Source organism: Notolepis coatsorum (assembly GCF_963971535.1).
Source record: "Notolepis coatsorum genome assembly, chromosome: 8".
Classification (NCBI taxonomy): domain Eukaryota; kingdom Metazoa; phylum Chordata; class Actinopteri; order Aulopiformes; family Paralepididae; genus Notolepis; species Notolepis coatsorum.
The window spans coordinates 26,428,271-26,452,496 of record NC_140172.1 but is presented as its reverse complement, the minus strand read 5'-3'; the positions used below and the strand labels follow the sequence as shown (position 1 = coordinate 26,452,496).

Genomic DNA, 24,226 nt, shown 5'->3' with positions numbered 1-24,226 from the left:
CGAGACAGGGGAGGGTAGAATTGGATAACACGAAATTGGGATGGGAGAAAAATAGAAAAATGGGGAGAAAAAGTAGATAAAAAAAATAAAAAGGATACGATGATGATCCATCTATTCAGCTGTTCAAATACATTTTCCTATTTTTGTTTTTGTATTCTATTTATTTTTGGGCTTTCTGTATTTTTCCCCCATCCCAATTTAGTCGTTATGCCAATTCCCTTCCTGGTCGTTGCGCGCATTGCCCCACTGTCGGCCTGGGGAGGGTGTAGAACTACCACATGCCTCCTCCGATACATGTGGAGTCGCCAGCCGCTTCTTTTCACCTGACAGTGAGGAGTTTCACTGGGGGAACGTAACACGTGCAGAGGTTCACGCTATTTCCCCCAGATCCCCTCCCTGCTGAACAGGGACCGACCAGTAGGAGTCACAATTTACAACGACCAGGACACACACCCCACCGGCTTCCCACCCGCTAACAGTGACAATTGTGTTAGTAGGGACGACTGACCAAGCCGGAGGTACCGCTGACAGCTGTATTCGATCCCAGTGAACTCCGAGTCTCTGCGGTGGTAGGCGAGTGCTTAGTCCACTGCGCTACCCAGCCGCACCCAAATACATTTGTTTTTTGTGTGTTTTTCTTAGGTCTCAGCTGTTAGTAGGGGCGTCAGTGCAAACATATTTGCTGGAGAAAACCAGGGTGGCCTGCCAACCACTTAACGAGAGGAACTTCCACATATTTTACCAGGCAAGTTAAAGTATCCTAAACCTCAAATATTGGCTAAGTTTGAGCATGGCAATCATTGGTCAAGATGATCAATTGGTATTGTTTGCTTGTATAACATGGTTATGTCAATATTAGCCCATCATAATCTATTAATGGCCACAGGGCATGTCTTTGCAGCTTAATTGATCCACTCGATAGGCAGATGTTGATAGATTGTTGGTGTTTTTCAGATGATGAAAGGAGCCTCAGATGAACAGAGGAAGGAGTGGAGGATGCCACATCACCAAAGCTTCGCCTGGCTTCCCAATGCCGACAAGACATTGGAAGGTTAGGCAAAACATTCATGTTGCAGCAAAAAAGCCACGAGGGGCTAAACATAGGAGTATAAACACTGTGACGCGCATTGTAAAATAATTCAGTTCTACAATCCACGTCCAAAATATGCATTTAAACAATTTATTCTTCCACTACACCAACCACACGTAAAAACATAAACTGGTACCAGTTCCGGATTATAGATTGTGTGCGTGTCTTGTGGTGTGCATGTCTTGTTGCAGTGTGCATGTCTTGTTGCAGTGTGTGTGTCTTGTTGCAGTGTGTGTGTCTTGTTGCAGTGTGTGTGTCTTGTTGCAGTGTGTGTGTCTTGTTGAGGTGTGCGTCTTGTTGCAGTGTGTGTGTCTTGTTGAGGTGTGTGTCTTGTTGCAGTGTGTGTGTCTTGTTGAGGTGTGTGTCTTGTTGCAGTGTGTGTGTCTTTTTGAGGTGTGCGTCTTGTTGCAGTGTGTGTGTCTTGTTGAGGTGTGCGTCTTGTTGTGGTGTGTGTGTCTTGTTGTGGTGCGTGTCTTGTTTTGGTGTGTGTCTTGTTGTGGTGTGTGTGTGTCTTGTTGTGGTGTGTGTGTGTCTTGTTGTCGTGTGTGTGTCTTGTTGTGGTGTGTGTGTCTTGTTGTCGTGTGCGTGTCTCGTTGTCGTGTGCGTCTTGTTGTCGTGTGCGTGTCTTGTTGTCGTGTGCATGTCTTGTTGTCGTGTGCGTGTCTTGTTGTGGTCAATGGAAGATATACGCTCCCCAAGCTCACTCCCTCTCTCTGTCAATGTCAGCACAGGTGAATGAAATCACATATGAATACTACCATTACCACCATGCCCCGGTGAACACGCCCAACCCCTAAACAATACAACACCATAAACCATAGAGAATACTAATATGATTCATTTTTGTCATGAAAATTATCTGTTATTTTCTTTGTTTTTGTTTTTTTATAACTAAGACATTTTTTCTCTCAAATGTTTTGCAGAAGATTGCTTTAACGAGACTCTAGAGGCAATGGTCCACCTGGGTGTCAACACAGAAAGGCAGGGACAGATATTTAGGGTAGGTTGTATTTATGATCAAATTCCAACCTCCTTTTATATTCTTATTGTCTCTCCACGTCAAAATAAACTATTCATCATTCATCAACGTCAATCAATTCTCACTGTGTCTAAATGTACACACCTCCCTCGTGTGATCTGTTGCAGATACTAGCAGGGATTTTGCATTTGGGGAACGTAAACTTCTGCTCGTCAGTGGATGAATTACAACCATGTGACCTCGAGGAGCAATCCAAAGGTAGCTATTACATATTTACACATCACTGTATTTTGTAAAGGTACATATAGACCTGTTCGCTGTTTACAAACATACCGTGTTCGAGCCAATCAGCAATACCAACTGAGTCACGTGACCTGCGTGAGCTGCTGCGCTAAAAGAAGTATAACGGGGCTCTATGGAGAAACACTGACACTCCCCTGACTAAAAGTTGTTCCAAATGAAAACGGCTGGATGTCATTTAGCCAAATCAGCATGGCTGTGTATGTGAGTCTTTCACCTTTCACATATCTAGCTTTGGCATGGATTGATTGTTTAGATTGCTAGCTAACAAATGCAAATATATCGTAGTATGCCCCGTTGTTCTTTTTATTTTTTTATCCACTTTTTCTCCACTTTTTCAATTTTTTCTCCCATCCCAATTCCGTTGTGCCAATTCTCCCCTCCCCTGTCTTGAACGTTGCTCGCATATGCCCCCTACTGGCCGGTTGTATGGAGGATAGAAGCCTTGCATCACGTGTCCCCTCCGATACACGAGGAGGCAGCCTGTCGCATCTTTTCACCTGCCAGCGCGGACTCTCATTGGCGAGGTGTAACGTGTGGGAGGCTCACACTACCCCCGCCATTTCCTGTCTCTGCTGTGCAGGCGTCCCCAACCGACCTGTAGGAGTCGCTGTCCACAACGTCCAGATTACCACCCATCGACTTCCACCCGCTAACTCTGCCAATTGAGTTAGTATGACGGCTGGCCCAAGCCGGAGGCAACTCCGACAGCCGGAGTCGAACCCGGTGTCTCTTGCATTGGTGACGAGCGCAATGTCCACTGCGCCACCCAGCCGCCTATGCCCTGTTGTTCTGACCAGAATTACGTTCCTTTCTGCCCCCATGATGCCTGCGCACACTGAGACTGACGTATACAGCAAACAGGTCTATTTACTCATAATGTCATTTGCATACCAGTTTTTCCAGACTCAAGTGTGTCGTATCAGTTTTAATCAAATGACATGTTAATAGCTGTGTAATAGATTAGTGATGCATGAAGTCATTGACCATATTCACACTGTGGCCATTTTGCTCATATAATGTCATTCCCAGTAACCCAACCTGAGCATGACGTACGAGCATGGTGGTCTTGGCCATACAAAAAATCTGAGGTTTTATCATAATAACGTTCCTTTTATTTATGGTACGACGTAGATAAGACACAATCCCACTAGTTAAATGCTGGTATTTTCAGTCTGCGGTTGGAAGGTTTGTATACTGTACAAGGTAGTAGAAAAGACTCACGCACATCCAAAGTGTAGTCACGGGTGCTTGACTCAAAAATAGATCTGTAAAGTTGTGAAAAGAAGTCAGCACACCGTCTGCAGTGTTCCCAAGTATACTGTACAAGCCACGTAGTAGACAGGAAGCCAGACATCATTTGGAAGTCCTTTTCTATTGTCAAAATCTATCTTTCTAAATGGTAGAAATAGCTGTTAAATATTAGAGTCGACCGTGGCCAGTGGACTTGAAAGTAATTCTTCCTTTGGTAGACTTCTTGCAGGCTATCCAACTGTTTGCAGGGTTCGCACAAGGTCCTTGAAGTGCTTGATTTTTTAAATAAATTAATTCAAGGCCTGGAATTCCTTGAAAACAGCAAAAAAAATTACAAGGTGCTCAAAAAGTCATTGAAATTCAAATCAACCATTCGCATTGAACGTTTTGTTCATCCATGATAGACATTTTCAGAATCAAGAAATTGAATTATCTTTTTGTAAAGTGTAACTAATTGTCGGAAATTGGTTTTTAAGCCATACATATTGGATCAGATAATTTTTTCTATAAAGAAACTGCATTTCAAAGTTAATTGTATACTTTTAAATGCCCTTTTTAAATAAAAAACAACCATAAAAAAGGTTGAGAACCAAAATATTGCTTGGAAAAGTACTTGAAAGGGCTTGAATTTCATTTTGCAACGTCTGTGGGAACCCTGTGTGTGACCACTCTTTGTTTGGTAGACTTCCTGCAGGCCAACTGTGTGCAGGGTTCGCACAAGGTCATTGAGGTGCTTAATCTTTTTTTAATAAATGAACTCTTGGTTTGGTAGACTTCCTGCAGGGTGCTGCGGAGCTGCTGGGTGTCCCCGTGGAGGAGCTCCTGATGAGTGTGAGAGTGAGGCTGCTGCAGGCGGGCAAGCAGAGTGTCCTCAAGCCCTGCCCCCGCGCAGAGTGCAGCGTCAGGAGAGACTGTCTGGCTAAGGTCATCTATGCCCAGTGAGTACGGTATGAATGACTGACAATTACATCATGAAACATACATCGGTTAACATTGGCCATTTGTAACTTTTTTATATATTTTTTCATATATGTAAATGACAACAAAAAAAATCAATAATTGAGTTTGACTTTTTTGTTTGTTCTTTATTTTTTAAATATTTATTTCTATATACATATATTATTTGAATGGCTTAAGGCTATATATGTACTTGATGTTTGTTTGTTATGTTGCATATTTGAAATAAACTTCAATCAAAGTACATGAAAAGGTATGTTACAGCAATAATAACTATTATTATTATATCATACCTTTACATGTACTGTAATTACCTTGTCATATCTCTTCACTCTTTTAAACAATGGTTGTCTTTCGTTTAAAGTACTTAAACTGAAATATTTTTCTAAACCTTTATTTTCAGATTGTTTGAATGGCTGGTTACATTCATCAACAACAGCATATGTGCAGACAACTCCACGTGGTGCAATTTCATAGGTGCCGAAATGATCTCCTTTGTCTATGTACTGTATTGTTAGATTCTGATCAGTCTGCCAGTATCACGTCTTCTTGTGTTATCACCTCTCCATCACTCCCTCTGCGTTGTGTACTTTTAATGATCCCGACGTCTCATATACTGGCTGTACAATCCTTATCTCTCCCTGTTAGTGCAATCCGCATACCATAATAATTCTCCACCTCCCTAAGAATCCGACACTTTGACACAGCGTAATACCTTACAAGGAGAAGCGTTGTTTATTTTCATAAACAGAGACCTCATAATCAGATGGGAACCAATTCGTATTGTCCTTGTAAGATCTATTCTAAAGATCTTTCTGTGTGTTCAGTCTATCGTCCTTCTGCTATTCAGTCCAAAAGTGGTCAGGCCTGGTCGTTAGCCAAGACCATCCTCGTGTTAGCCGAAGCTAATGATGATGTGGAATCCTTCCTCCCCCCCCCCCCCCCTCTCCGTGATGAGAGGAGAGTCTCTATTCAGTGTGATCTCAGTCCTAGTCGGATTGTAGTCTGCCCTTACCCGGAACCACTGTCACCTTTATAGGATCTTCGTCCTAGCAACGACGGCCCACCCCCTTCTGGTTGTCATGTGCCGCTGCCATGACAACAGCTTTAACCTTTACACACATCAAAACGTTTCATTACTGTAAAAACCTCCATCGCCCTGCTCCTGTGTCTCCTGCCTTGCCGTTATCTTTGTTGATGTACTGGGGAATTCAAAACATTCTGCTGCTCAGTGTGGTACTCACACTAACACCCTGCTCGCTCTGAACCACCGTCTCCTGCTCCCACCACCGCCAGCATGCACTTCGACCTCTCTGACCCGGCCCCTTTTAGATGTGGTCATCTCCCCCAATCTATACATCACATACATTGAAAAACCACAGATTTCCATCAGTATGTTACACATACGCATCTACTGTGTGTCTCTGTTAGCAGTACAGTCTTCTCTGTGATCCCCCAGGTCTTCTGGACGTGTACGGGTTCGAGTGCTTTCAGACGAACAACCTGGAGCAGCTGTGCATCAACTACGCCAATGAGAAACTCCAGCAGCACTTTGTTGCCCACTATCTACGAGCTCAGCAGGTAACGTTGGTCCAAAACGGAGCCTCGGATGCTCTTATAGTGATCTCCTTGTCGTCCCTAGGGTCGTGGAATGGTTGGTTGGTTGGTTGGTTGGTTGGTGCTTCGGTCTTGGGTCTGTGTGAGGCTGCATACGGAGGGGGTTGCGGATATCTGTAGACTCTAGAGCAGCGTTTCTCAAACTACGGGTCGCGACCCAAAGTGGGGTCGCGCATTGGCAAGTAATTTTTTTTTTATATATATATACAGTACATTTCTTTTTTATGTTCTGGCAACATATTTTGGCTAAATATGCCTTGTTTTATAAATGTGTATTTATAACAGTGCTGTAATTCAACTTTCTGATAAATATGCATGATCAAGTTCAACATGTGCTTTTATTTTGATATTCCTTAATTCCATGTTGAAATTATGCAATTACAATAATTAATTAATTAATTACAATTATGGGGTCGCCAAAACATTTCTGAAATAAAATGGGGTTGTGGTATAAAAGAGAACCCCTGCTCTAGAGACTAGTCACTTCCTGAAAATTGGTCTCACAATAAATTGGTGATTGCCAGAGGTTGTCAGAAGAGGTTGTTCTTCTCAAATAATAATAATAAGAGCCCAAGGAATATAGACAGGGTTCTTACAAGGGTTTTTACAAAAGAAAGTCAAGGCCTGGAATTCCTTGAAAACAGCAATCTTTTTAACAATGTGCTTAAAAGGTGGTGAGAGCAGGCAATTGCACCTCCTCATCTATCACCCTCAACATAGGGGCCCCCTAGGGCTGTGTTCTGAGTCCCCTCCTCTACTCGCTGTACACACACGACTGTGTGGCACAGTGGAACAACAACATAATCATCAAATTTGCTGACGACACAGTAGTGGTGGGCCTGATCTCTGCAAACGATGAGAGGGCCTACCTGGAAGAGGTAAAGAATCTGTCGCGGTGGTGTCAGGAGAACTGCCTCTCCCTGAACGTCAGCAAAACAAAAGAGATGATTGTGCACTTTAGGAGGTTGGGGGTCAGGTTGGACACTTTAGACACTTAACACACTTTATATTTATTGGTAAATATATACAATTTGCACTACAACTCATACCTCATCACACCTTACTGTAAATTGTACCTCATCCCATTTCTGCATTGTACTGTATATTGTATTGTAACTCAGTTACTTTTCTACTCTGCATTGTATATTGTATATATGTACATTGAACACTTTTGTCTACGTACTTGACTTCTTTTTTATACTTATTATACTTATCTATTTTTATCTAGCACAATCTCTGGAGCAAAACAGAAAGAAGCATTTTATATAAAAGTACTCTGTATTTTTGTATGACAACTAAAAAGAAACTTGAAACTTGAAAAAGTCCTTGAAATTTAAATCAATCATTCGCATTGAATCTTTTGTTCATCCATGATCAAATTGTTCTGAATCAAGAAATTGTTATTTATTTGTGTTCTGTTTTAATCAAATCTGACGAGTCGATGTCTTGCACGCTCCAACTGCTTTTCCTCATTTCTTCGCGTGTGTGATGCTCTAGCTTGCTCTAGCTGGCAAGCAGGCCAAGAAGATGCTTAAAAAACCAGCATTTAAAAGTGAATTGTATCCTTCGAGTGACATCCTTGAAAATGAAAAATAGTGCTTGGAAAAGTACATAAGTCCTTGAATTTCATTTTGCAATGTCTGTGGGAACCTATATAGATGTAAAAAAGAAAAGAAGAAAAAGAGAAGAAAGCCCTGCATGTTGCCACATTCTCTCTATGATGCTAATAATTAAGCATTACATCACACGACGGAGTGTGTTATAGGAATTAGATCACGCCTATGGGTGGTTTCACTTCCACGTTCGGTTTGCGCGATCTGATTGGCCACTGACGTTTCTTTCAGCACCAATCGCGTTACTCCTAACAATCGCGCCAGCAGGCTGTTACCCTAACCCTAACCTTAACCAACTAACCCTAACCCTAACCTTAACCTTAACCTTAACCAACTAACCCTAACCCTAACCTTAACCAACTAACCCTAACCCTAACCTTAACCCTAACCTTAACCAACTTTGAAAGAGAGCGACTTCGAAAGAGTCGCCAAGCTTAACCAGTTTGTTAGGAGTAACGCGATTGGCGCTGAAAAAAACGTCAGTGGCCAATCAGATCGCGCAAACCGAACGCGGAAGTGAAACTCCGTTGGGGAAAATATACAGGCGTCCGGGAGGACATCCAGTGAAATCGCTTCGTGCGACAGTGTCCTTTTGCAGAGGGAGGTTGCTACAAAGCATGCCATCTAACTACAAACTTCATATAAAATTACTCTGCTATAGAGCCACACTCCGTTATGCACAAGTTTACAGACATACATGACATACAGATAGACAGTACTGCTACATCTATACATTTATGACATACCAGATTTACAAATACAGTACTGTTTTTGTAGGGTGATTATGGTTTATTTACATTGAGGTTCTGGGGTCACGTGGAGTGTTATACGAAATACCCCCCCATCACCTCAGAACCCCCCCCCCCCGCCATTTATATTTTGTTTTACAATGGGTCATGACAAACCAATTACATAATCCAACATTGTGTAAACAACTAACATATTCCAGGTGAGTGTATCTTTTTTGAAAGAGTCGTTATGACGAAATGAATACATCCATTCATAAAGATTATTGTCCGCCATCTTGGTTTCATTCGGAAAAGACGAACGGCGGATTCATTCGAAAAAAAAGTAATTAGGTTGTGGGCGGGTTCTGGGGTCACGTGGAGTGTGTTATACGTAAATAACAACCGGCAACTTCACTGTTTCAGCCAATCAGAATCAAGACATTTGCATGCCATTGTATAATTATAATTACTGTATAAGGATGAAAAAAGCACAAGACATTCAGGGAGGTGACCATCAAGACTGTAAGGCCTATGGAGCCATCTTCCAGAGTGTTTATTATTATTTATTTCTTTATCACCCTGAAGCACTTCTTATTAAAATAGAAATAGTATTAATATATAGAATAATATAAAAAGTATTCTAGATAAATATTGATTAATGAAATGATTTGTTCGTCAACAGTTGCCAACATTCTTGCCTTTGCTTTGATGTGATGTCTCGTGTTTCTGGTTCATTTTAGTGAATGATATATATCTCATATCTGTCTGTCGCAGGAAGAATATGTGTTGGAGGGGTTGGAGTGGTCCTTCGTCAAATACCAGGACAACCAGGGATGTCTGGATCTGATCGAGGGCAGTCCGACCAGCATCTTCTCTCTTCTCAACGAGGTCTCTTAACACTTTCACTACCACACTACCAAAGGGTTAACCCTTTCACTGCCACACTACAGAAGGATAACCCTTTCACTGCCACATGACAAAGGATTAACCCTTTCACTACCACACTACAGAAGGTTAACCCTTTCACTACCACACTACAGACTGTTAACCGTGGTAGTGAAAGGGTTAATGACTGATGCATGAATGAGTCTTTTACACTACATTGTACATTTCTAGGCATTTAGCAAATGCTCTTATCCAGAGCGATTTACAACAAGTGCATTAGATTGGATCAAGTAAAAATTCTTATTATATGACCAATATAAAAAGGTAGCCAAGACAGGAGCACTGAGGGCAAGGTGACAGCGCCTGTCCAGCCAAGTCTTCTTTTATGTCTTTTTTTTTATGTTTCTATATTGAATAACAATAGACTTTGAGGGCTATTTATGTTGCTTAAACATTTTGTATACATGTGTTTTTTCCTCCAAATTGTTCAATAACTATGGAAAATGGCTTAGTAGAATGTCTAACCCTTTACCCTCATTAACAATGCAAGGTCTATGAATATGCAAATTGGAACATGCACTCATTGATATTTACCAGGGATTTCAAGTCGGCAGGTTATATTCTTTCTCAAGACATGTCAATACCTACTCATACCGACCTCTGTATAGTAAAAGTCACAAACAGCCAGGGGTGTAAAAAGTACCCAGAAATTGGTAAGTGAAAGTATGGGTACCATCTCAAAATCTGACTCAAGTAAAAGTCAAAGTATCCGGCTAAAAACACACTTGAGTAAAAGTCAAAAAGTCCTACTTTTAAATGTACTTAAATACTAAAAAGTAAAAGTAATTTTTTTTTGAAAGGGATAGACCAGGGGTCTCAAACTCATTCCATCGTGGGCCAAGTTTTCATTTTAACTATACATTGCACCAGGTGAGTTAGTTGAAGAGGTGAGCCAATTAGTGACATCATCAGCTGGTGTTTAGGCAAGGCTGGAATAAAACCAAGCATACACTCTGCCCACAATGGAATGTGTTCTGCGATAGACAATGCTGAAATGAAAGAACAGAGGACACTTTTTTAGCATTAAAATTATTTAATGCACTTCTCCATTGAAGGTAAACTAACATGGACGGCATTCACATCACAGCATGAATAATATCACAATATTAAAAACAGAATGGTGTATCCTGAATAATATCACAATATTAACCACAGCATACTGGATTATCCTGAATAATATCACAATATTAAAGGCAGAATACTGGAGTACCCTGAATAATATCACAATATTAAAGACAGAATACTGGAGTACCCTGAATAATATCACAATATTAAAGTCAGAATACTGGAGCACCCTGAATAATATCACAATATTAACCACAGCATAATGCGGATCTGACTGTCTATTCTTCTGACAGCAGGTGTTTAATCAAAGTTCCCCGCTTTCTAGTGTTGCACAAGGACCAATCAGCATGGGTATGGGCGGGTTCATTTTCCATTGATGGGGATTTGATTGGCTGTTTACCTGCGGTCGCAGGATTAATAACGTTAACTTTAGTTCGGCCAGATAAACAATTAAAATATACTAATTAAAATGGTTGGACATGTGAGATTTGTACTTTGTACTTTGTAGGTCTGTATTTTAAATGTAAGGAGTAAAAAGTATGTTTTTTTTTCTGAAATGTAATGGAGTAAAAGTACAAAGTATACAAACCTAATAATACTCGAGTAAAGTACAAATCCTCCAAAACAGTACTTAAGTATTGTAACGAAGTACAATTACTCAAGTACTTTACACCCCACAGCAATCTGTATAGTTAAAGTCACAAATAACAATCTGTATAGTCAAAGTCATGCCTCCCAGAATTAACCATAAATAACAATCTGTATAGTCAGTCATACCTCCCAGAATTAACCATAAATAACAATCTGTATAGTCAAAGTCATGCCTCCAAGAGGAGTTAACCATAAAGGAAATGTATTTTTGAGTGGAGGGGATCTATAAATTAATTCATCCAATCTATTTATGTATTGATGTAACATGAGTCTGTGTATTTTTGTCTGTCCAGGAGTGTCGTCTGAACCGAGCTTCCGACGCCAAGCAGTTCAGGGTCCGTCTGGAGAAGGAGCTGTCTTCCAGTGCCAACGTGAGCTGGGATAAGTTCAGCAAGCAGCCACACTTCACTGTGGCCCACTATGCAGGCAATGTCAGCTACCAGATCCAAGGCATGATGGAGAAAAATAAGGTATTTGATCTGTATTTTATTTAAAAAAAAATTATCTCGAACATTTTCAACCATAAACACACAAATTTGTAATAACTAAAAATAACTAAAAATTTATTTAAAAAACAAAATAAAATACAATATATCTTCCTAGACATGGAAGCAATAATCAACATAGCTCAAGACAAATGGTTTTGTTCGAGAAGGGACAGAAAGAAGGAAAGCTTATCTGGTCCTGCCCCTTCCTTACAATATCATATTAATATGTAATAAATTATCTATCAATATAAAAAATATATACACCTATTACAGCAAAAGATAAATAAATAATTACAAAAATACTAGTTCACGTTATTTTCAAGCTCCTCTAACTTATACTTGTCCAAGAATTCCTGTTTATATCAGCATTTAAACATTTCAATAGTATTACGGTACTTGTTGTTATGGAAGAAAAAGTCAAAATGCTGTAATAATCACTAGGGGTGGGAATTACCAGAGATACGATATTATCACAATACTAGAGTCACGATATTGTAATGTCACAATATTGCAATATATTTAGGGCTGACCTTCGATTTTATTTTTGGAATTCAAAGCTTTGGGGCCGAGATTCGATTTTAATTCGAAGCTTCAGAAAAAAAAGTTTTTTTTTCTTTTTTTTTATATTTTATTTGTTATGTTGTGGGACTTGTACAGCACTTTGTTCAACGTTGTCAGTGCTGTAAAGTTTAAACCTTTTTAAATCTTAGACAAACTAAACTTCTTTTACATAATCGAATTTTATTTTCATATTCGAATCCCATGTCCATCGAACGAAGCTTCGAAGTATTTAAGACAGCCCTAGATATATTGCGATTTATTACCTTTTTTCAAATGCTAATTATGTCCCCAACGGAAAACTTTAACATCTGCAATAAAAATATATATACATCATCTGTTTTATCTAATAATAATTCAGTCTGTTCGCCTCATTCCAATCATTATTATTGCAGTAAAATGGGATTTTAATTAAAACATTTGTTGTCGATACTTAGCATCACTGTATCGAAAATACAATATTGCAATAATAAAGTGCTGTAGCGATTCCCCCCCCCCCCCCCTAATAATCAGGGTTTCTGCACAGTTCTGCAAATGATGGAAGATAAATGTTAACCATTTCAGTTCTAGAGAAAAACACAAAGAAACATGAGAGATGAGTCTATGTCACCATGAGTAACATTGTCAGGGTTCGTACAAGGTCATTGAAGTGCTTAAAGTGCTTGATTAAAAAAAAAAAAGTCGAGGCCTGGAATTCCTTGAAAACAGAAAAAGTATTGTTCATCCATGATAAAACATTTCTGAATCAAGACATTTTATTTTCTTATTTAAAGTGTAACTAATTGTTGGAAATTGGTTTCAAGCCATAAATATTGGATCTGATTTTCTTCTATAAAAACAGCATTTAAAAGTTAAGTGTATCCTTTTAAATGCCCTTTTAAAATGAAAAATAGTGCTTAGGAAAGTACTTGAAAGTCCTTGAATTTCATTTTGCAATGTCTGTGGGAACCCTGTGTTAGCCTATAGTCGAAATTGTGGGGGGAAATAAAGTGAGAAACCTAATTATTACAAAATAACCTTTTGTAAATAATCTTAAAAAAGAATTGCCCCAAAAGCGCTATGACACTGAGCACTATCTCTCCATGCTTCAGGACCCTGTGCCTCCAGAACTCCTCCACCTCCTTCAGAAGTCTGACAACCCTCTGCTTCTCCAGCTCTTTGCTGAGGAAGAGACGGAGAACCCAACAACCAGGGGTCTCAGTAAGGTGGTCACGGTGGTCTCCAAGTTCAAGGTGAGCGTCGGCTGAAGCATCATTACCGTGATTATGGTCACTTGAAAGGGCTTAAACTTTTTTTCATCCGCTGACCACAGCGGCCAGTAGATTCATAAATGCACCAGATACTTTCATTGTTTTGTTGTCAGCAAAACTGAATGTTAGAATAGACAATAGTGTGGTTTGTTACCTGCCAAAGAGTGGTGTTAACACTTTGAGTGCCAGCAGGGGGCGCCATAATTAGCGCTTGAATGCCAGCCTTTTTGGGCTGATTTTCCGATATTTCATGATTTTCGTGGAGCTATTTCTATATTCTATATTATGGCTATGTGTCTAATACGCCCGTCGCTTATCAATGACTTCATTGCAGTCAACATGTACGAAACGGATTGTTTTTTAATCGGTACATTTCCGTTTTATACGGTTTTGAAAAACTGACGTTTTTGAAAATTTCCAGAAAATAAAAAAGATTCTGTGATAATCGCCCTTTAGTGGAATACACAAAACATGTTGTCATTTTTCGGCCTATTTATTAATCGTTTTCAAATAAACGCTAGATTATCGATAGTATATGTGTACTTATGCACGCTAGAGAAGCGGGCTGAAAAATCGATTATCTATTTCCTGGTCAGCACACACACACACACACACACATACACACATAGGGGACACGTTGAGATATATGTGAAAAAAACTCTGATTACCCCAAGACTGGTAAAATAGATTCCTTACCTCACATCAGATGTTCTGCAAAAAGATTATTCCAATTCCTGATCGCCATTCCAAATATCGATCGCGTTTATTGATCCAACGCTGGGTACTCGAAACACATAATCCACGCTGTTCTGAGGGTCGGCGATGACTGCAGTAGGCTCGGGTTACATGCCTGAGAAGTAAAATGTGGATTCCGGATTTTTCTTTTCTCATCCATTTTCATTGAGTCCAATCCAATGCGTGCATTACCATCCGGGAGACGATAGGGGGCGGTATTTTCCCTGTTCGAGCTCAGAGACAGTCCCAATGGTAACGTGAGGCTAGATTGATGAAAAATGAATGGAAATCGCTAATAAAAGAAATAACGATAACATAACGAGATTTCTCGTCCTTGGCAGTCAACGCATGGCTTGAACTAACGAGATTTCTCGTGGCTGGCACTCAAAGTGTTAATACGGCATATTCCACTGTGCTCCTAACAAATACTGTAAGCAAAGTAGACCCAGGTACTATTATTCTATTCTTTGTCCAGTAGTCCTACTACTTTTCAGAAGGACTGTAGAATTGGCCTGTTTGCAATTTTCAATATTGAGAGCCAGGGAAAAATAGCCTGAATGCCAAATGAAACAGCAAGTCCACTGGTCAATTGGTATCGAATTTTTTTTGTAAAACACACACATGCATTAGACACAAAGCATTCTCTCATACTGTAGCTTGAACTGGCCTTACACAAAGTGCCATGCCTGTGAGACCCCACTAGGGGCAGAATAGCTAAGTGTGAGTGAATTAATGACATTGGACCTCATGATCGAACATGTTCGTAAGTATCTATCCTTACCTCCATCTCGAAAGTCATGGAATAAATTGTATACGAACAGGTCGAAAAATACCTCGCGGAAGAAAATCGAATCTACGAATTCCAATCTGGCTTCAGAACATCTCACTCCACTGACACATGCCTTCTCTATTTAAACGACCACATCAAACAAGAGGTGGACGCGGGCAAATACTGCGGCATGGTCATGCTGGACCTACAAAAGGCCTTCGACACTGTCAATCACACCATTCTGATTGACAAGCTAAAAGCAATTGGTTTTCATAGTCTATCAGTGAGCTGGATGCAATCCTACCTGGAGGGGAGAGAGCAGATTGATTGATTGATTGATTGATTGAAAACTTTATTAACAGATTGCAGAATGGGTACAATACAGTACAGCTCAATACACACAATTGTTAAGGGGATGCAGACCAGAGAAAGACTTTCGTCTTGTTTACATCAGGGTCCCCCATTTTCAATTCATCAGGACATATATGACATACATGACATACAGATAGTCAGTACTGCTACATCTATACATTTATGACATACCAGATTTGCAAATACAGTACTGTTTGTGATACAGAAGGAGTCAGGAAAAGGGAGTATATACATTTGACGTAGAAACTGTACATTGGAGGAAAAGGGAGTATATACATTTGACGTAGAAACTGTACATTGGAGGAGGTTGGGTGGGGGGGGTTGGGTACACTGGGATATTGACAACCATACTGGGTAATCTACATTGGAGGTGGTTGGGGGGGGGGGGGCACACTGTATATACAAGCAAAACTGTACATTGAGGGGGGGGGGGGGGGGGGGGAGACACTGTACAAACAAACAAAATTGTACATTGGACTATTGACAAGACCATACTAGGTAAATGACTGTACATTGGAGGGGGTTGGGTTAGGATATTTACAGGGGCCAGTGTTGAATTGCAGTCTCCCGTAGGTGTCCCTTGAGAGAGGTTTTGAAAGTGGGTAGTGATCCACATTCCTTTACAGCTTTGGGTAGGGCGTTCCACATTGATGTGGCATAATTGCGAAACGTGTTTAGTCCCTTATTTGAGCCGAATCTGGGTTTAACATGATTTGTGGTGGAGGTAAACGGTACCCTATCCCCCCCCCCCTCACAGTAAGCTGTGGTGTTCCACAAGGAAGCATACTAGGTCCGCTACTGTTCCTAATTTATGCAAATGACATGTCGTCAGCTTGTGACTGCAACTTGTTCCTGTTTGCGGACGACTCAGCCCTGCTGGTCTCTGACAAGAACAAGTTACAGGTTGAAAAAACCCTCAGCTCAGAACTAGGCAAAATCTGCATATGGCTCGCTGATAACAAACTATCATTATTTACACATGGGCAAAACAGAGTCCATTCTCTTCGGTTCAAATAACAAACTCGGCAAGACCGACGGCTTCTCAGTTACAGTGGGTGACAATATTGTCACAAGGAAAGAAGATATTACCTACCTGGGTTCCATCCTAGAGGCAAATCTTTCCTGTGACAAAATGGCATCCAATGTAATAAAAAAAGTCAACCAACGAACTCGATTCTTGTACCGGATCTCCTCACTGGTAAACAAGAATACCCTGAAGACTCTGGCAGGAGCACTCATTCAAGGGTACTACGACTATGCTTGCACCTCATGGTACCAAAGCACCTCAAAGGTGCTAAAAACAAAATTACAAACATCTCAAAACAAACTGGTCAGACTACTGCTTGACCTTACTCCTAGAACCCACCTCACCCCTGCCCACTTTGACAACCTAGGATGGCTTAGAGTAGACGACAGAGTACAGCAACTTGCAATGGGCCTGGTCTACAAGATACACTACACGACCAAGGTACCCATGTACATGTCAAAATACTTCCCAAAGGTCAGTGAATACCACGATCACAACACCAGAGGGAGCTCCACAAATCATGTTAAACCCAGATTCGGCTCAAACAAGGGACTAAACACGTTTCACAATTATGCCACATATACCCACTTTCAAAAACACTCTCAAAAAACACCTACGGGAGACTGCAATTCGAAACTGGCCCCTGTAAATGTCCTAACAACCCCCTCCAATGTACAGTAAATTACCAAGTATGGTCTTGTTTGTACAGTTTTGTTTGTACAGTTGTACAGTGTCCCCCACCCACCCCTCATACCCAACCCCCCCCCCCCCCCCCCAAAATCCTGATGAATGTTCTCCATGTTCTGATGATGTTCACGTCTGTCTGTAGAACTCTCTGGAGAGCCTGATGAATGTTCTCCACGCCACGACTCCTCACTACACTCGCTGTATCAAGCCCAACCCAGACTGCAGGCCGCTGACCTTCAAGAAGGAGGAGGTAACACTCTCTGGCTTGGTATCAGACAAACAAACAAACACACACACACACACACACACACACACACACACACACACACACACACACACACACACACACACACACACACACACACACACACACACACACACACACACATAGGGATGGGAATTGATAAGATTTTATCGATACGATTCCATTATCGATTCTGCTTATCGATCCGATTCTTTATAGATTCCCTTATCGATCCCTGCTAAATTTATAATTTAAATAAATAAATTGGAAATGCAACAGAACTAAGCTGGTTAGAATAACAACATGCAACTTGACATTTCTGATTGTCATTTATTGTTGAGCCCCCATGTCAGAAAAATACAAAAACAGTATAAAAGAAATAACTATACACTTAAATAAAATAATGTATTTGAGATTCTCCTAAACTAATTTATTTATTTATTTATTTTTTTAATTTTTTTATTCTTTTTTTTTTATCCACTTTTTCTCCCATTTTTCTATTTTTCTCCCATCCCAATTTCGTATCGTCCAATTCAACCCTCCCCTATCTCGAACGCTGTTTCATGCCTCCCACAAGCCGGCTGCAATGTGGACGTGTAAGCCATACATAGCACGAGTCCCCTCCGATACTCGAGGTAGCAGCCGTCGCATCTTTTCACCTGCGCAGCGCGATCTTTCAGCGTCAGGGGTCTGCGCTTTGGAGGGACGCCGCCCCCATTGCTTCTTGATTCTACTGCGCAGGCGCACCAACCGACCTGTAGGAGTCGCTGTCCACAACGTCCGATCCCCACCCATCCGTTTTCCCTCCCCCTAATACTGCCAATTGTATTGGTACGGACAACCAGCCAAACTGAAAACAATGTGGAGAGCTGGGCTCGAACCCAGCATCTCCAGCATTGGTGGTGAGTGCCTTGCCCACTGCACCACCTAGCCGCCAGAATTTTTTTATTCTTAAACTAATTTAATCTATTGAATAACGACCTGTTGAATGCAACTACAGTTCAATATCTTTTATTTTTTTATTATAATTTTTTTTAGCATTTTTACAGCTTTTACTGGTCACGCAGGACCGACAGGAGAGGGCGAACGGGAGGAGATGTGGCGAAGACATGCAACAAATATCGCCGGGAGCGGGGAGCGAACCCGGGACGGCCGCGTAGGTGCGCAAGGCACTATGGTATATGCGCCACGAGGGCGCCCCACAGTTCAATATCTTAAACAAATTTAATCTATTGAACTGTAGTTGCATTGAACAGGTCGTTATTCCTGACTCCTCTGTCATCTGTTCTTTCAGAAGACCAGCGCGCACACACACACACACACACACACACACACACACACACACACACACACACACACACACACACACACACACACAGACGGTTCCCTCACCGGAGTCCCCGCTCGCCCCCACCCTAACTGAGCCCAGTCAGCTGTTATCTCTCTCTGTGGTGTGATTGGTGTGTCTGTATCAGCTTGGTTAGCTAACGTTAGCTCCACGGCTAATCTTAGGTTACCTTGAATTAAATCAATGACTAGGTTCTAAAACATTGGAGTAGTTTTCACTGCACATAGAAACAGCCAAACAGCGGGAGCATTCCGGGAGCATATGACCAAAACCCAGGCAATTTCGAGCCCTTAAGGAATCAAATAGTCTGCTCTATGGCTGCATGCTAACGCTAACGTTATGCTCAACTGTAGGAAAAAAAAACCTGGCAGCGATAAGAGGAATCGATAGTCACGGAGGCATACGATTAGGAATCGGACAATTAGGAACCGGCTCCCAACGGGAACCGGTTTTCGATTCCCATCCCTGCACGCACGCACGCACACACACACACACACACACACGCACATGCACACACACACACACACGCACACACACACACACACACATCCTCACTTGCACTCTCTCACACACAAACACACTACAAAAAAGTTAAAAAAAAAAAAAACATAACTGTATATTATTCTATATAGTACTCATTACCTCATTCTTAAAGCTTAGCATTGTATTATATTCTTATTACTTTTAGTAATGTACTGTCTATTTTATTCTATTTTTGCACAATCAAGGCGGGCATGGCCACCTTCATTTCACTACATGTCTTGTGTATGTATTTGACGAATAAATCTCTTCAATCTTGAAATTTTAGTATAAACTAAACATGGGGATTTGGGGGAATTTCTTTATTTAATTAAAATTTTCACGACAACATGGATGCATGTACTCTGCCAGCATGTTTAATATCCATAATACTAAAGGTTTGACTAAGATTTTTATGAAACTTTATTGTAAAAATTATTTTTTAATATATATTTTTTAAACTCATAAAATAAATTGGGTCGCACCTAAATCGGCAGGGTCGGTCGGCAACCGGAACCAAACAATTTTTTCTTTTAGGCCTTGGTAGACTGTGTCACCATAGTCTAGTATGGGAAAGTATTAGACTGAGGATTACTCACACCCAAAAAAATAGGGTGATTTGATATGCCCATAATATCAATCTTTGTGGAATTATGAAAATGAAAGAAAGTGTATATATTAAAAAGGTAATTTCACTTTCATCATTTCACTGAACTGCATGTAATACTTCTCGGAATATGTGACATCATAATGACATTACACATCCCAACTCTGTAACTCAGTAACTCACAAACCAAATTAATTTGTACAAGATGATATAAAATATGAGATTATGGGCTTTTGCTTTTAGATGATGCAACAAAAAGTGGCCACATGCTTTTTTGCTTGTTTATTTTTAGAATAAAAAGTATTCTAACAATGACCCTTTTCATCTGGTCATCTGTCAGGTTATTGTGCAGCTGGAGGCCTGTGGGATTGTGGAGACCATTCATATAAGTGCAGCGGGCTTCCCCATACGGTAATACATCTGTCCTAACTGTAATATAGTAATATTACAATCTTTCTTAAATGGGTATCTGGAAGAGGAGGTGTGTTGATTGGGTAATTGGGTAATAAATTGGGTAATAAATAAAAAAAATAGAAGAAATTATGTCTCATATGTATTTTAATATATATTATATATTACATATTTATAGGTATATAAATGTATTTATATATAAATGTATTGGCTTGTATAGAGATACAGCGTTAACAATGAATTAAATTATAATTTGTGATGGTTAAAAAGGGGTAGGAATTTTAAGAAGTGTATACTTCCTACTCCTTTTTTGAACAGGGTAAACTAGGATTTGTTTATCTGTTTCTCTTTTTGTTGTCTTTTTTTATTATCTTTTGTATATGTCAAATGAACAGATATATTTTTGTTTTTATACTTGTTCGAAAATAAAAATCATTCATTCATTCATATAGTCTTTATTTATTTATATTTGTATGTGTTTTTTGTGTTTTTTTTTTTTACCCTTGCCATTTCTTTTGTGCTATGTAGAATTCCTTTCGAAGGCTTCCTACAGCGTTACAGACTGATTTCTAAATCGTCCGTGTTCATGTCGGGGACACACAACAATGGTAAGTGTTATGTCAATAGTGTGTTGTGTCTCAAATGCATTTGAGTTCAATTTACCTATTTCAAGCCTGCCCTCTTTTCTTGATCCTCCAATCACAAAATGTTGCTTCAGAGGGTGGGGTTTGAGCTCTCCTATTAGATCTAATCCTGAATTCCTCTTCTCTGCTAGCTCTCCTATTAGATCTAATCCTGAATTCCTCTTCTCTGCTAGCTCTCCTATTAGATTTGATCCTGAATTCCTCTTCTCTGCTAGCTCTCCTATTAGATCTAATCCTGAATTCCTCTTCTCTGCTAGCTCTCCTATTAGATTTGATCCTGAATTCCTCTTCTCTGCTAGCTCTCCTATTAGATCTGATCCTGAATTTCTCTTCTCTGCTAGCTCTCCTATTAGATCTGATCCTGAATTCCTCTTCTCTGCTAGCTCTCCTATTAGATTTGATCCTGAATTCCTCTTCTCTGCTAGCTCTCCTATTAGATTTTATCCTGAATTCCTCTTCTCTGCTAGCTCTCCTATTAGATTTGATCCTGAATTCCTCTTCTCTGCTAGCTGTCCTATTAGATCTGATCCTGAATTCCTCTTCTCTGCTTGCTCTCCTATTAGATCTGATCCTGACTGCCTCTTCTCTGCTAGCTCTCCTATTAGATTTGATCCTGAATTCCTCTTCGCTGCTAGCTCTCCTATTAGATTTGATCCTGACTTTCTCTTCTCTGCTAGCTCTCCTATTAGATCTGATCCTGAATTCCTCTTCTCTGCTAGCTCTCCTATTAGATTTGATCCTGACTGCCTTTTCTCTGCTAGCTCTCCTATTAGATTTGATCCTGAATTTCTCTTCTCTGCTAGCTCTCCTATTAGATCTGATCCTGAATTCCTCTTCTCTGCTAGCTCTCCTATTCGATTTGATCCTGAATTCCTCTTCTCTGCTAGCTCTCCTATTAGATTTGATCCTGAATTCCTCTTCTCTGCTAGCTCTCCTATTAGATTTTATCCTGACTTTCTCTTCTCTGCTAGCTCTCCTATTCGATTTGATCCTGAATTCCTCTTCTCTGCTAGCTCTCCTATTAGATTTGATCCTGAATTCCTCTTCTCTGCTAGCTCTCCTATTAGATTTTATCCTGACTTTCTCTTCTCTGCTAGCTCTCCTATTAGATTTGATCCTGAATTCCTCTTCTCTGCTAGCTCTCCTATTAGATTTAATCCTGACTTTCTCTTATCTGCTAGCTCTCCTATTAGATTTGATCCTGACTTTCTCTTCTCTGCTAGCTCTCCTATTAGATTTGATCCTGACTTTCTCTTCTCTGCTAGCTCTCCTATTAGATTTGATCCTGACTTTCTCTTCTCTGCTAGCTCTCCTATTAGATTTGATCCTGACTTTCTCTTCTCTGCTAGCTTTCCTGTGTGATCTGATCTTCAACCCTCCTCTCCTCTTGAGACCTTCCAATCTGGGGCAGATTGAAAGGTCTCAAGTAACAAACATTCCAACTTCTCTAGAACTTTCCAGGTAAATGCTTGCTTTCCACCAGAAACTGCTTTGCATGTTTTTTTTTTAACAATTATTGTCATATTTCTACACATTTGTTGTATGCTTGAGCTTTGATATTTGGCATGATCTGTTTTGGGGCTGCTTCTTGTGATAATGTTCTGGGAACCTGGGTATGAAATCTGAACACCGCTGAATGCTTTTTGCACACTCTCTTTACCCTCTCTACCCTCAGCCCTGATTTACTTGCATGTTATCAATTGTTTTGTTTAATCACATTCACCTTCATATTTACAGCAATCATGATACTAAATGCCCTGTGGTAGCAGTGTACTGGCTCTGTAGCTTAGCCCTCAGTATGCTTATGTTTACTATCTACCTCATGTAAATGTGTCCTGTAAAACCCTTGAATTCATAAAACAGGTGGCATTCCCCTTTTTTAAGATGATCGCCTGTCTTAATTCCCGATTCCCCTTCTTATTCTGTCTGTCAGATGTGGAGTCCAACAGTAAGGCTGTGGATGATGTTCTCAGAACGGTGTTACAGAGCCAGTCTCATGACACCTCAGGCCAACTGGACAGTGAGATACGCAACACACTGGTGCACTGTGGAAGGACTAAAGTCTTTCTGACACAGGCCATGGTCAGTGGCACACACACACACACACACACACACACACACACACACACACACACACACACACACACACACACACACACAGACGCACTTTCAACAATACAAAAAATGTCCACTGTCCACATATTGTTGGCAACTTTGTTCTGTTCACTTGGTTGTGTCAAGTGTGGTTTCCACCCATACTTGTGCTTTATCCATTGCTTATTCTTTAGTTTGAAGTATCATAGGTCCTGATTTAAAGGGGACATGTCTTGCTATTCCTTTCACTATTTATTTATTTATGCTATTAACTTTACACAATTCCTGTGAGTCTATGGAACACATCTGTAAAACATTTTTCAAAAAAATTCATTGTTTTGTATTTCTAATCAAGTACTCTAAAGCAGCATTTTTCCACTTCAAGATTTCAAGCTGTTTTGGGCTGGGCTCCGCCCATAAGTGCTTTGAGTGACAGTCACCCACAGTCTGCACTGGCAGACAGAGAGAGAGAGATTGAGGGGGATACAAATGAATTTTGCCGTGGGGGGGCATAATCCCACGGGACAATGCATTGGTAACTTGTTTCAAATGACAATATATACCCCTGTGAATATTATTGCACGGATCGGAATACGGGCGTGCGCAATGATTTTTTTTTTTTTTTTTTTTTTATATCTTTCTTCCCCTCCTTTTTCCCGATTTTTCTCCCATCCCACCCTTCCTGGTTGTTGCGTACTTTCCCCTACTGTTGGTCCGGGAGACCGGAGACTGTCACATGCTTTCCTCCGACGCATGTGCAGCCTGGGGCAGGCCAACCTGGCCGCGCAGGTTCTCACCGGGGAGAGTGTAGCGTGTGGGAGGCCACACTATCTCTCCTCAGATCCAACCCTCGCTGAGCAGGCGCCCCGACCGAACTGTAGGGGTCGCTGTCCACAACGCCCAGGACCCACCCTTCAGCTTCCCACCCCCTGATACAGCCAATTGTATCAGCGTGAGAGGACAGCCAAGCTGATAGCAACGCCGGGAGCTGGATTCGAACAGGCGAATCCTAGTGTCTCCCGGTGTTGGTGACGAACGTAATCTCTGTGCGCCACCTGCCCCCCCGCGCAATGATATTTTGATATGCGAGTGCTCCCGACTGCGGGGGAGAAGCTCCTGCCTCGCGTGTGAGTGTGTGTGTAAATGCTCCATGTCCCTCTCCCTCTCTCTCCCTCTCTATCTCTCTCCCTCTCTATCTCTCTCTCTCCCTCTCTCGCTCGCTCTGTCGGCACCCGCGCACGTCAACCCGTTTGAGGAAGTGTCAGTATTTCCAC

At 40.9% G+C, this 24,226-nt stretch overlaps 1 protein-coding gene across 2 annotated transcripts in view; it reads left to right on the top strand.

The window, feature by feature from the left end:
- Window positions 1-24,226, top strand: part of myo19 (myosin XIX) — a 55,356-nt gene that overhangs the window by 15,127 nt on the left and 16,003 nt on the right. The window contains exons 7-20 of one of the 2 annotated variants that reach the window (XM_084320215.1): window positions 643-745; window positions 955-1,051; window positions 2,017-2,090; window positions 2,237-2,327; window positions 4,396-4,561; window positions 4,984-5,057; window positions 6,040-6,161; window positions 9,313-9,426; window positions 11,493-11,669; window positions 13,337-13,477; window positions 17,228-17,335; window positions 20,144-20,214; window positions 20,743-20,822; window positions 22,792-22,940. In XM_084320215.1, coding sequence (XP_084176341.1) covers window positions 643-745; window positions 955-1,051; window positions 2,017-2,090; window positions 2,237-2,327; window positions 4,396-4,561; window positions 4,984-5,057; window positions 6,040-6,161; window positions 9,313-9,426; window positions 11,493-11,669; window positions 13,337-13,477; window positions 17,228-17,335; window positions 20,144-20,214; window positions 20,743-20,822; window positions 22,792-22,940 — 1,567 coding nt within the window. Of the gene's footprint in view, window positions 1-642; window positions 746-954; window positions 1,052-2,013; window positions 2,091-2,236; window positions 2,328-4,395; window positions 4,562-4,983; window positions 5,058-6,039; window positions 6,162-9,312; window positions 9,427-11,492; window positions 11,670-13,336; window positions 13,478-17,227; window positions 17,336-20,143; window positions 20,215-20,742; window positions 20,823-22,791; window positions 22,941-24,226 lie in introns of both variants that reach the window. The other variant, XM_084320214.1, reaches the window with a different exon arrangement.